General features: G+C 37.3%; 1 protein-coding gene across 4 annotated transcripts in view; it reads right to left on the bottom strand.

Moving 5' to 3' along the window:
• Positions 1-14,734, bottom strand: part of MBD5 (methyl-CpG binding domain protein 5) — a 437,846-nt gene that overhangs the window by 7,794 nt on the left and 415,318 nt on the right. For 3 of the 4 annotated variants that reach the window (XM_078070760.1, XM_036064765.2, XM_036064768.2), the window contains one exon: positions 4,889-4,962. In XM_078070760.1, coding sequence (XP_077926886.1) covers positions 4,889-4,962 — 74 coding nt within the window. Of the gene's footprint in view, positions 1-4,888; positions 4,963-14,734 lie in introns of those variants that run through there. The other variant, XR_013447132.1, reaches the window with a different exon arrangement.

Below are 14,734 nucleotides of genomic sequence, written 5' to 3'. Positions count from 1 at the left end.
GAGAGGTGGGGCATGAAATTGCTTAAATGCATCGGGAGATTCAAGAGGTAAAGGGAGATGCTCCCAGGTGTTAAAGCTGCAGACTAATTTTTACACTAGCTGGTCAGGTCAACAAAGAATGAACTTAAAAGAAGAAGAAAAATTTCCATGAGTTCATGAAATGAATAATTAGTCAAAATTCAGTCTTGCAGTACCAAGGGCCTCCCTGTGGAGTCTTTTCCACTATTTTCGATTCCCTGCTGACATTTAATAATAAACATTTTTACTAATGGACACTCTAAAACCTACTTGATTAAGCAATAGATGTTCACATAATCACATTTCTAGTTATTAATGGAGATAATTGCCACTTCTATTCTTCACTGCCTATATTGTCACACATTATCCTTATCTTCACTAATTGAGAAAAAAAGGCAGGTACACATCTGTGAATGGTATAAGAAATGAGGGAAATGAAAAATTGCATGTTGCTCTACACTTTCAATTTAGAATTTAAGCAACTCACTTCATGTAGAACAGAACAAATTTGGGTGACATCTAAATGTCAAGAATCTTAGATTCAGAAACCTAATTAATAGAGAAAGTATGAAGATTGAAGAAAATTTAACATGCTGGGGCAACTGGGTGGCTCAGTTGGTTAAGCATCCAGCTCTTGGTCTTGGCTCAGGTCATGATCTCAGGGTTGTAGGATCAAGCCCCACTTTGGGCTCCACGCTCAGTGGAGAGTCTGCTTGGGATTCTCTCCCTCTCCTTCTGCCTCTCTCCTCTGTGTGCTCGCACGTGTGTGCTCTCCCTCTCTCTCTCTAATAAAGAAATAAATCTTAAAAAAAAAAGAAAATTTGGGGCACCTGGGTGGCTCAGTCGGTTAAACGTCTGCCTTTGGCTCAGGTCATGATCCCAGAGTGCTGGGATCAAGCCCCACGTCAGGCTCCTTGCTCAACAGGGAGCCTGCTTCTCCCTCTCCTTCCTACTAGAGCTCTCTCACTATCTCTGTATCTCTCTCAAAATAAACACATAAAATCTTAAAAAAAAGAAAAAAGAAAATTTAACACGCTAAGAATAATTTCTTGCTTTTAAAGTGAAAGTATGATTTATTTTATCACTTTATCCCTTTCCAGCTTCACAAAAATCAGATTACCAAATTTTAAGTTTATATGTATGTATAGATAGAAGATTTGATCCTCATTTCAGTGAAAATCATAACAAATCTAAAAGCTATGGAATTTTTTTCTTTTTTTTTTTAAAGATTTTATTTATTTATTTGAGAGAGAGAGAATGAGAGACAGAGAGCATGAGAGGGAGGAGAGTCAGAGGGAGAAGCAGACTCCCCGCCGAGCAGGGAGCCTGATGTGGGACTCGATCCCGGGACTCCAGGATCATGACCTGAGCTGAAGGCAGTCGCTTAACCAACTGAGCCACCCAGGCGCCCCGGAATTTTTTTCTTTAATGGAGGCTCTCTTTAAATTATCTATAACAATGCTGCTAAGAGGTAGATATTAATATGCCCATTTTAGAAATGAAGAATTTAAGCTCAGAGATATCAAGCAACATGTGCAAGGGCACACAGCTCTAAAGTGGTGGAAACAGGATTTGAACTCAGGCCCCAAACCAACCTCTTAACCATCTTATTCCAAATGCCGCCTTCCTTTTTCAGTTGTTTCTTCCTTCCTTTTCCTCTGTCTACAAAAGCAGTCAAATCTTTGCCATTTTCATGTTATTTTTCAGGAACTTTTCATATTAAGGATAGGAAGAAGCCTAATTAATTCATATCAGCTCTCTCTACTCTCTACTTATTTGCTCTTCAACCATGGACGCTTTGTTTTTACACCTTCCACTTTATTGGAAATTGTTTTCACTAAGGTTGCCAATAGCCTCTACATTGCCCAGTCCAAAGGAGATTTCTCAGTTCTTGTTTTAGTGGACTGCTGTTTATCATTCTATTATCCTGGAAGCTTTTGGTCTTCGGTTTCTAACACCTACTCTGCTGCCTTCCCCGCCCCCCCATTCTCTTCCTCCTTTTTGATTTTTCTCATCTTCTTCATTATCTCTAGTAAATGTTCAAATGCCCAAATAGTTCAATCCTTAGCCCACTGTTCAAATGGGCCAAAGGATCTCTGTGTGATCACAGCTAGTTTTACATAGTCAAATACCACTTCTTCCCAGTGTTAAACACAGTCCATGGGCACCCACATGTATTCAACAGTCCCCCCGTATTCTCCACTTCAGTGTTTCTACCACCCACAAGGCCACCCCCGCTAAAACCCTGAAAGTTGTCCTTGATTGCTTACTCTCCACATTCTAATCAATCACCATGACGTTCTGTGAATTTTACCTTCTAAATATTTCTCGACTGCATTCCTTGTCCTCCATTCTCATTGCTCCAATTCTGGTTTGAGTCCTCATCCTCCCTTGACTTCTGCCACATCCTCCTAAACAATGTCCTTGTCTCCAATATGGTTCCCCTAAAATTCATCCTCCATATAGCCATATCTAAAGTGAAAATCCAACCACCTGTCCCCTCAAGCACTTCTAATAAGATAAAGGATCCTCTGGGCCCTCACTAAGCTCTTCATGATCTGATTGCTGCTTACACCTTTGGCTGCATCTCTTACAATTTCCTGTCTGAGGGTTTATAGTGCCCCAAATCCAACTGCTGATCTCATCTAAACACTACCCCACCCCATGCCATCTTGGTCCTTATTTCCTTTGTCTGGCTATGTAGTATGTAAGGCTTGGCTCAGATATCTCCTTTAGAAAGTCTTTCTTTTCCTGAGTTTAATGCCACTTCTCTATGATCCCCAAGTATACTATACATTTGCTGTCATTGCAATTTTAACATTTTAATTGTTTCTGGATCTGTCTCCTTTGTTCAACAGTGAGTTCTAGGGACTGCAGCACAGATTTTTGCTCAATTAGCCTCCTTAAATTAGGGAATAACTAAATGATTAAATAAATAAATACCTGATTGGGTTCAATACATCATTTGTCACTCATGTAACCTTCAACTAATTATTTAAGCTGTTTGGGTCTGAGTGTCCTCATCCATAAATGGGCTTAGTAATTCTGGCCCATTTTGTGATTGGGAGAATAAAATAATGGATTTTAAATAGTATATGCAAAATGTAAGGGATTCTACTGGGCATTTATAAGGCAAGTCAGTCTGCATAGACAGTAGCATGATAAATAAGGCTGTTTTTACTAAAGTTTGCTTCATAGTTCCTTCTTTTACATCGCCAATCCATATTCTGAGCTTATGGTTTCATGACAGTTCCTTTAGATAATGCCACTTAGGACCCATGTAAATTCACCGTAACTAGTAAACTAGCTTTGAAGAAAAAAAATTTAAAATTGCTATTTATTACTTACTACCTTTCAGAAATTGATTAATACCAAATTTATGGGGGAAATACAGCTCATTTAAAGGCAGTATATTTAAATATTTGGAGGCATTATTTCATTTCTGTGTTATCAATCGTTTTGGATATTTTGCACATCATTCAACTAACTGGAATATCTCACTGGAGGAAAGATTTTAGGGATCTTTTACATCAAATAAACAAGTATTGTTGAATATTCCATAGCAAATGGCCCATTGCAAATTTGTGATGTAGGTAATTTTCAATTTCCCTCCTTTCATCCAAAACTAGTTTTGTGGGCCTTATCCTACTACAAAGCTCTGCATGGTCAGAGTAGAGGGGGCTGGCCTCGTCCGTATTCCTTATTGTATCTGTAGCAAATCTGTCAATTCACTCAGCCATCACGACAATCAGTGCCAACTTGCTATCTTCCGAAGAAGTCCCCAACATAGGGGCACAGGAGTTTGTCTCTTGTGGTTGGCATCTTTCTGCGAGGCAGTTTATTGAGATAAAGAGTCTCCTCCCCCAAGAGTTGTTCAGTTCTGAAATTTTATCTCTGGCACAACTATGAGAAAGAGTGCTCTTTAATAGGTAGTACTGGTATCACTATGTACACAAGATACACTACTAATCATTCTGATCTCATAATTCTTAGATGTTTGATAATATGAACATTTTAGTAACTGAACAGGCATGTCAATTATATGTATTTTGAATAACTTTCCCTGTGCCTATGCAAAAGCACATTTGTATGTCTCTACCTTAAAATGAAATAATAATTATGATACACAAAACTACATTGTATTACAGTGGAAACTGTGTTTCAAACATTATCTACTTGTCCATACAACATTTACCCAGAATGTAAAGATCTAGAAATACTTGAATAATAATGTCTCAAAGTACAACTTCTTGTCATAATTCCAAAGAAAACCTATTATTCCTGCCCTAAGAAAAAAGAATTACTTATCATCACTTTGACTAACAGTTAATCTGCCAAAATTATTTACCTGTGTACAATTGGGGCCATCTCCCCATTCCTACTCCCAAAGGGATAGACTTCAGCTACATTTTTATTTTTCTATTTTATTTATTTATTTTTAAGTTTTATTTTTTTTAGTAATCTCTGCACCCAACAGGGGGCTTGAACTCATGACTCTGAAATCAAGAGTCCCATGCTCTTCTGACTGAGCCAGCCAGGCATCGCTTGCTACACTTTTAGAGACTATTTAATTGCTACGAGAGTGTTTCTTTCCCAGTAAATAAGAGGGATGGAGATGGAGGGAGTGAGGAAAGAGCTCATGAAGAGGGAAATCCCACACAACAGTACAGATTGTTAAGAAAAGAAAATATTTTCTATAATAGCTGATTTGGCTTAACTATAATGGTCCTCTTGGGTGATAACTATTAAACTGTACTTAGGCAGGCCCTAAGGTGGACAAAATTAGTGAGATTTTCTTGTCCCTATGAACAAAAACCTGTAAATTATATCCGTGGAAAACAAAATGGCAGAAAAAAGAATCGGTGCTTACTTTCTGTTCCTTTTCCGGGCTCGACTGTAGGCTTCTAAACCTTCTGTTAGTGTCTTCAACTTCTCGGGCTCCACCTGAGTGAAGGCATGAAGACCAAACCATATTACCCAGACCTGCAATTGTTAACATCATTTTTACTTTCCTGCTGGGGGAAGGGAGGCTTAACTTTCACTGCCCTGTCAAATGTCCTGTCCTTGCTCAAGCAGAGGTTGACTATCTGGCTCCAGGCTGTAACATCAATGGAAATGAAAGATCATTTGGCTTTCCTATTGCCAACATTTTGAAAATAACATTTTAAGAACAAAATTTGGACTTTAAATAACCTTCAATTCACAAAATCATATAAATCAGAGATCCCTGGTTTGCTTTCTCTACTGCCTGATACTCAGCAACTGCAAATCTATACTCCATCAGGGGAGGACAAGAGCAGTGGTGAGTGAAAGGGGTGGGCTTTGGAGCCAGCAGATGGAAGTTTGAATCTGACCTCCTCACTTTCTAGCATGAATAAAACACCCAAATGTTCTGGGCCTCAGTTTCCTCTTTAAAATGAGGACAATAATACCTACCCCCCTGCTAGAATTGCTGAGACAATCAAAATGCAACAAGTCAGGTTGAACACAACTAAGCATAGAACAGCTATTATTCCCTAGTAGTATTAGGCTCTGCAGAGGCCACAAAATGAGTGGGCAGTAGACCACCATAGTCCTTCCGGTCAAGGGAAGAGAGTCTGGCTACACCTTGTGTGAGTGTCCTTTCCCTTCTTGCTTTGTTACCGCCAAGGATCTTGCTACTTCATCACCCTGTGGCCACCAAATGGTGACTGGGGGACTTACGGAGGTAGGGAGGTGCAGCCTTTACCACTTTCCCCCAATAATCTCTATCATGGTTCTTGAAGGCATCCCTCCAAGATAAACAATTAATAAATAGAAAAACTTGTATGTGACTTGTGAATAAAAACACCTTTAGAAAAACATTGCTATTTTTATTGATCTTAAAAAAACAACACCACCAATTTAAGTAAAAACAGTGTTGCTTGCTGTGTAAACACAGCTTCAAGGCAAGTGTCCCAGCCATCCCTTAACCCAGTTTTTTCCCCAACCCTATGCTACTTTTATATAAAAATTTGAGAGGTTGCCAAAATGCCTCAGGGGTAAGAAAATAAATACTAAGAAGCAAGGAAATTATTAACTTTTCTCTTGAAATCTTCCTGACTCATGAATATAATTTATAAATAATTTTTCTTTGACCCCTTCAAATTGAGTACTCAGTAATGAGTAACAAAGGGTTTCCTTTTTCAAGTTTGAAAACAAGCATTTCTAAATATTCAATGAGAAAAACAGTCGAATAATGAAAACATTTTCCTTTTCACTATTTTTGTATTTTGTCCTAAAGGATGCAAATATCTAATTACACAAGTTCATTGGGGACACCCAATTTCTTGTGTGCTAGAACAAGAGACAATTTTGTTCAAATAACACTTCACAGAAGCCATGAAGAAATGTGTCTTGCTGAAATAACTGGAAAAGCTTAAGATGAGTATATCCATGTGTTGTTTTTTTAAAAAAAATGGTGCCTGTATACATTTTCACATTTTATGTTAGAAAAGAGGTTTCATCTTGTATTCACTCACATGAAGAGAAAATGAAAGATATTTCACACATTACATTTATGTAATCTATGGCTAATTCCACTTATATTTAAATGACCTCCCCCCCCCCCCCTTGGCAGTAGGAAGGAAGCTCTCCTGTAACATAAACTTATAGTAGACACAAATTGATGTAGTGAAAGATCTCAGAAGGGATTGATGCAAGCAACAGAAAGATTCACAGTGAAACAAAGCAAGACATTAATATGAAGACTTACCCCACTGGTCTTAATTCTTAAAAACTAAGTTAGGTAAAACTATTTTTTTAATCTTCAATTTTTATTTTTAATTAAATAAGGAATAAGGGGCAATAAAAACATTTCTTGTACATTTATTATAGAAAAGTCACTGTTTTATCATTTAATACGGTAATACTGCAAACTAGTATTATTTTTGTTATTTTACAGATGGGACTCAGTGAATTTAAGTAACATGGCCAGCACTGAAACTCAGGTCTGACTCCAAAGTGCTCGCTCAAACTCTCTTCACCACACCAACTACAATATACATTGAAGTATACATTTTACACACACACACACACACACACACACACACATATACTAAAAAAATTAGGTCAAATTATTTTAAAACAAATTAGATTTTTACAGAAATTTAGATAACACATGCCCAAAATTATCTTTAAAATTTTTTTATGCTTGGATAATTTTCTGGTGATTTTTCTGAACTAATCCTCTACCGCAATTTTTTTTTCATTTAAATTGCCTCTAAGGCTGTAAGGTACTCTATAATGAACTATATTATTTATAAAGGATTCAATGACCTTGAAAGAGAAAGCAATGATGGTGCTTTCTGAAACTAAATACAAATAAGACACACATAACTGTTTATTTCTGATATGACAAGATCATACATATCCAGAGGTAAATGTTTAGCTTATTTTGTTTCAGAATTTTAGTACTCTACTGAATTGTGAAATATATGAAAAGCATATGTTGTTTATAGGGAATTATTCATGCACTTATGCAATATTCAAGAAACTCTTTAAAGATACCAGCACCCCCTAAGATGGTATCGGAGAAGAACAAAATAAATTCCATTTCTAGTCAAACAGAAATCATATTTAATGATTTAATGAATACTTCCTCATAAATTACTTAGCTAACTTGTAAATGAAGAAAGTACTGAGAAATCAAATACATAAATGTAACATTAAAAAGGATAAACACACAAATATTTCTATAAACCTTACACTGAAGGAGCAAGTAATTTAAAACACTTAATACTTTGATCTGTAATTATAACCTTATATTCCTGTACATTCATAAGCCAGGAGTTCCATAAATTATTTAATTCCTATCTTGGTGAGAAATCATGGGAAGACTTTATAATGTACCTTTACTCATAACTGTCCCATAGTCTCACTCTAATAATGATGATGCTAACAGTAATGACCAACATGATATAACTCCTTGCACCTATGTCATTTAAGAATTAGAAAAAATTACCAGAATTTATATGTATTTATAGTTCACATATTATCTCATGTGCAAATATACACATATAATGAATATTTTTTTTACTCCTAAAACCCTCTTTCACTCATTCACATTCTTTAGGTATCAACAATTCTTCAACACGCATAGTCCTATAGCCTGTTCAGTAGGGTTGGCAACATACCCAGAAACATACCCATATACTCTTACAAGGTGGAAGTTTAAGACTTTTCTGAACAAGTCTGAATCTCTGGTTGTCTATTTTGTTCACAAGGCACATATTAAAATTTGGTAATTTTACTAAGTTTGATTTGGGGTCAACGCAGTAGCATGTAGTCTATCTTAGAAGTAACTTAAATCTACCACAAAGGGAGACGCAAACCTTTCAGAGAGCCAAACTGACCCTCTGAAAGTGAGGGAGAGTATATATTAGAAGAGCCTGGATCGAAGATCCTAGATCACTGCTGAATAGAACCCATTAAGTAAAGACGATGTCAAAAGTTCCTGCAGGCATTAAACCTGGTAACGGGATTGAATTTCTGGGTGATTTACTTTGCCGCTACTTAGTTGTGAGGCAAAGCTGTCACACGAAGGTCAAAGGACTGAGTACAAGCCACATCCCAGGTTCCATAAGAGAGGCAGGACAGCTGAACTCAAGCCGCCTTTTCATTCTTCACGCCTTTTTTCATGTCGTCAGCTCCTGTTGTTGGGGGAATGGCACTGTGCAGAGTACTAAGCTTAGAGTTAGGAGACTAGGGGTGGGGCTTGGTTTAACTGCCTGTCACTGTGTCCTTAGGAACACTACTTTGCTGAGCTTCAGCTCCCTCAGCTGTAGAATAGGGATGGTTGGGTGCTTTCTAAACACCAAAGCACCAAAGGGTCATTAATGGCATGTGATACAAGGACAGACCTTTAAACATTTTTTTTTTTTTAGATTATTTATTTATTTATTTATTTATTTATTTATTTGAGAGAGAGAATGAGATAGAGAGAGAGCATGAGAGGGGGGAAGCAGACTCCCTGCTGAGCAGGGAGCCCGATGTGGGACTCGATCCCGGGACTCCAGGATCATGACCTGAGCCGAAGGCAGTCGCTCAACCAACTGAGCCACCCACCAGGTGCCCAGACCTTTAAACATTTTTAATCTGTTTATAGTCACAATCAGTTTATATATACTCATATAAGTTTATATTAGAAAAATACAAAAAACATTACACCTATGATTTCACACGTATTATATCTTAGAATAAGACTGAAGGAGTTATTTGAAAGTGGCTTGAATGGTGCCTAGTTCATAGTATGAGTCCAAAAAGTCTTTGTTGAATGAATAAATGAATAAATAAATAAGTAAATGAATCTGAATAAAATTTTCAACTAAGTAATAGTACAGGCAAGCACGCAACTTTATTTTTGGTTTTCATTGGCGGGGAGGGGCAGAGGGAGAGGGAGAGGGAGAGGGAGAGGGAGAATCTTAAGCAGACTCCATGCCCAGTGCAGAACCTGATGCAGGGCTCAATCTCACGACCCTGAGATCATGACCTGAGCTGAAATCAAGAGTTGGACCCTTAACTGACTGAGTCACCCAGGAGCCCCTAAAGGAACATTGCATGCATTTTTTTCCTATTTTTTTTACAGAGAGGTAGCAGGGGGTGGGGGGGTCGGGGCGGTGTAGGGAGCAGGCAACTTCAGCTGAAGCCTGGGAAGTATAGCCCTGAAGCAATAAGCAAACATGAGGCATTTATTAGGTTCATTATTGTCAAACATTAATTAAACAGTAAATATTTAAAAAAATCTTCCACCTGAAAAAGTCCTGTTAACTTAAGGGCAATATTGCAATATTTTTTTAAAAGTGGGAATTAATGATAAATAAATGATTCAAAGAGTTGACTCGCCTGTGACAATAAAGGATGAACCTAATTTTCCATCAATAGTACTCACGGAAAAATTCCTAAAGTGAATCCCATTTTTCTTTTCAAATGAACTAACCAAATACACATTAACGATTTTTGTCGGTGACATTATGTGAGGCTTTGTGTGCGTGTGTATGTGTGTGTGTGTTTCCTTTCCTCTTTACTTTGGAAGCAGGGTTTTAAGTAGTAGAAAAGTATACTACAGGACTAGAATAAATCTATTCTAAATGTACAACAGATTTCATATTGATCCACAACCCATACATGCAATTAAATGTTTTGGGTAAGCTCCTACTTCTAAACCAGCACTGCTTAAAAGTTCATGAAGCATGTACCTGCCTCAAACCAAACTCCAGTTGCTACTATCCTTTTGAAAACTGTACCGACAAGCTCAAGAACTCCGTGTGGGTCTCAGTTTATCTGTAAATGGAGATAGGCCTCCTTTTCCTCTTTATCCTTGTTCCGGGGAAAAAGGTTACAATATTTCACAATTCACTTCAGGGACATTCACAGTCTTACTAAGCTTTTACTCCATTTAGTCATTTTGTTAATATTCACATTTTTGGTCTTACTCAGTTTTTCATTGTTATTATCTTCCAAATTTTGATCAGGCACTGACTTTGTCAGCCTGGCTTTTAACTTGCACATTACTTTTCAAAAACTATTTTCCTCCCATTTCAGGGAGATCCTGTTGCTACAGAGCATTGATTGCCCCTGCCATCCCACCAGTCACAGTGCAGCCCAAATACTGTGGTTGGTGATCAAATGTAGAGACAAGGATTCATTCCCAACAGTAGTTAAGGAGATACCTAAGGCAAGGGCAATACACAAAGCATACTTTCAACAGAGAATTACAGTACCAAAGAATACAAACGGCTAATGCTGATAATCAAGCACAGAAAGAACGTTCTTGAAAGTAGAATGTTTAAACATCACAAGAGAGCTCATACTTCAGTTATACATCCTTAAAATGCGACGGTCAGCTCTCTCTCGTTATGTTTCACACTGTCAAAACGTGTGTGTGTGTGTGTGTGTGTGAGAGAGAGAGAGAGAGAGATACTCACCTGACACATAGAAAGTGTATTGTCCCAAAATAAGTTTGGTTATGAGTTTTAATAATGATGAATTTTGTCTCATTTGAATGACTGACTATTCAGAGAACTATTTTTATCTCTACCTGCCAAATACAACCACACATAAAAAGGCAAAGTGTGATTCTAAAGAGAGAGTACCCTGCCCACTACTTTTAAAAACATGTCTTCATTTATTCATGTGGTGTTGCACTGAAATGTACAACTTTTCTGGGTAATCAGAGGTCTCTACCTGTCCAACAACAACCAGTGTTTCCCTGAAGAGAAACATTGTGGTGCCAGTCCAGAAATAAATCCTTTCCTAAATTTGGCTCAAGTCAGAATACACATTGAATATACAAGCAATGAAATATGAAGATCGGGGCACCTGGGTGGCTCAGTCATTAAGCATCTGCCTTCGGCTCAGGTCATGATCCCAGGGTCCTGGGATCGAGCCCTGCATCGGGCACCCTGCTCTGTGGGAAGCCTGCTTCTCCCTCTCCCACTCCCCCTACTTGTGTTCCCTCTCTCGCTGTGTCTCTGTCAAATAAATAAGTAAATAAATAAAATCTTTAAAAAAAAAGAAATATGAAGACCAATGGGAAATGTTCAAAAAGAGTAAAAATTATGTACTCAAAAAAATTTTTTTTTGATTATCACTTGAGTGTCAATCAATACTCTTAGGCTACTTAATGTAAGATCAGAGAGGGCAGATGATAATTACAAAATATATTTTAGAAAACGGGCACTTTTCCTATTTTTAAGTAATTATTGAAACAAGTACATAAAGATAACCATTTTCCCCCACAGTTGCATCTGCTTAAAATGTTTGCACATTGGGATGCCTGGGTGGCTCAGCTGGTTAAGCGGCCAGTCTTGATTTCAGCTCAGGTCATGATCTCAGGGTCCTACATCGGGCTCCATACTCAGCAGGGAGTTTGCTGGAGACTCTCTCTCTCTCTCCCTCTGCCCCTCCTCTCCACTCTCTCTCTCTCTAAAATAAATAATCTTAAAAAAAAATGTTTGCACTTTATGGTGGATAGGTGTAATGCCAGTGGAAGCCATTTCCCTTTCCAAGAATTCCCGAATACTGTGCCAAAATCTGTCAGTGCATTTCTCTGGCTGTGATGATGTACTGGAACTCAGCACTGAGGTCTTATTCTTGGCCACTGAACCTTAACTATAAAGGATTCATGGTTCAGAGAGAAACTTGCATCATTTATTTAGAAAAAGTATAAATACCTTTCAGACCATCCTTCATTAGAAACTGGTAACAAAAGAAAGGAATGTATTAGAGAGTAAGGAGATACTACTTTTGAAACGGTGTAGTACCAGACACATAATATTCTTTAGTGTTTCACATAGCTTCAATATTGGGACAGCATCCTGTAGGGGTGATTCAGCCCAACTTTTCATGGACTGTTAAACATCTCTACTAATTAATATTGTTGTATGTGTGGGAGTGGTGTAGGAAAATAAAGGAAGAAAGTCTGAGTTGGTATTCTTTAGAAACATTGTTGGGAGAGGGACTTTCAGGCTCACTGAACAAAGTGCTTGAAAATGCTTCCAAGTAGAACTCCTGCTTGAAATGAAAAGCTAATAATAATTTATAATCAGATATGCCAATTTGTATGCGATGTGCTGAACTTCATTAAAAAACGGTCATAAACTATTTCATTCATTAAATATATTCATTATAATCCTCTCACCCTCAACCTGGTTGGTAAATCCTTTATTCAAGGATGATGCATAGGTAAACAATAACTAAACTCAAATTACCACAATTCCAGAGTGGTGACATCCAAATTAATAAGGTTGTCTAACATAAAAAGAACAGGGGTAAGGAGGCTAATTTTTACTGAGCCTCTTTTGTGTGCTGGATAATCTATTTATGGTATCTCATTTAATTCTTAAAACATCTTCTGAGTAGGAACTGATATTCCATTCCCACCTGAGAGGTGAAGAGATTGCAACTCAGGGAGATTAATACACCTACCCAGGAGCATTTAGGGAATGGACAGAGCTGGGATTAAGCTCATGTGAGAATGTCCAAAGCCCATGCCTCTTTCTGCCACACTCTGTGTTCTCCCTAGTTCTCTGTAGACTATGTTCATACAGTGTTTGATGTTTTGAAATAAAACCTCTTAGGAAGCAATCTCCAAAAATGTAGAACTGTTCTAATGCATTATTAGTAATGCTGCTACACTTAATACCCCACCAAAGATTAACAATGCCTTCCTAAGATCATAAACTGACCAGGTCATTTACTATCATGACAGCTGGCTAAAGTATCAACTTAAGGACATCATGGACATCTCAGCCCCCGGCCGATATCAGTGCTCCAGCCAGTCACAGCATTGATCTGTCAGTCCAGAGACCACCCATACAACCTGAAAACAAGAGAGGTGCCCAGCTTACTTTGAATTAGAAACCTGCAATACTGCTAATACATTGCTTTTTAAAAAAAAATTTTTGCCTACTTCTGAAAAGAATTTGAAGTGGTTTGCTGATAACAAAGACTGCAACAGAAAAATAAATGATAGGTTTTTGCGATGTGGGGGGTGGGGAGAGATAAGATGATAAATCTATTCTAACACTTGAGTTACATGGATTTTATCTGGAGAGATCTGACAGAATCTTGGATTAATTTACTTTGTGGACATGGAAATAGTATGAAAAACGGAGAATCTAAGAAGGTTTAAAATGATAATGTGTAAGAAGATTGTTTACTAAACCTTTTCTTCTGAGATACTACAAAGATAAACACTAGGGGGATGTGGTCCCACATTCCACATTAGCAAGGTGGAATTAATTAGATTTTACTATAATAAACAAATTGTTTATGGAGTCAGTCTCTTTCTTTCTCTCTCGACTTTATTAAAATGTCAGCAATTGCCACAGTATATAAAAGAGATCCTAATGCACAGCTTACCTTTTTAAAAGCAGAAATCTGATTAGTAATGCACAGACTTTATTTATCCAACATTGCTGAGGACTAAGGGGTTCTATGTAAATAAAATTTACATCATGACTAGTTTGTTCACCGGACTGAGAGTACAAATTTTAAAAATGTATTACTGGATATCTTTTCAAAAAGACCATGCTTTGTCTTACACAGATATTGAATATAGTTTAATTTTTTCTTGATGAACCAGGATTACCAAGACATCAAGCAAAGGCCATCTGGCTTGAAGTCAGACAGACTTGTGTTTGAAATTTCACCTTTTCTGGTCTTCTAAATTGAGAAAACTGCTTGGCTTGCTGGGCATCATTAAATAAGGTATGAGGAAGCCCTTCCTTTGTTTTGTGAACTATAGAAGAAAAAAGAGTGCTTGTGAAATAGTACTTTGTTTTGTTTTTTTAATGTGCAAAAGTGAGGTAGGTCCTGGGAAGACCAGAGGTTTTTTAAAAATGTTAAGTGCCCTAGAGCTTTTAAGGCTGTTATACCTTCCTTTTTAATGATAGCTAAATATTTCATGTGTTATCATTAATATTTTATTATATGTTTTCAGTTTTGCACCTCTAATTGTGTGCTTTAAATTATTTTTTTTGAATTACTAAAAATATTTTTAGTGTGTCAGGATATCAAGGTTTTGATACTAAGGCTGTCAGAATGCAAAATTACAATGTCAGATGGTGGGGGGTGGTGAGGGGAATATTTGAGTTGATAGAAACAATTTTATGTTCCCTGTTAGGAATTCATCTATTGCCTCCAATAAGGAAGAAGAATCTGGATTTTTTAAAACACTTATTATTGTATAGTGAGT

Source organism: Halichoerus grypus, chromosome 4 (genome assembly GCF_964656455.1).
Source record: "Halichoerus grypus chromosome 4, mHalGry1.hap1.1, whole genome shotgun sequence".
Taxonomy (NCBI): domain Eukaryota; kingdom Metazoa; phylum Chordata; class Mammalia; order Carnivora; family Phocidae; genus Halichoerus; species Halichoerus grypus.
Note: the sequence above shows the minus strand (reverse complement) of the source record. Positions and strands in the feature narration are given on the sequence as shown.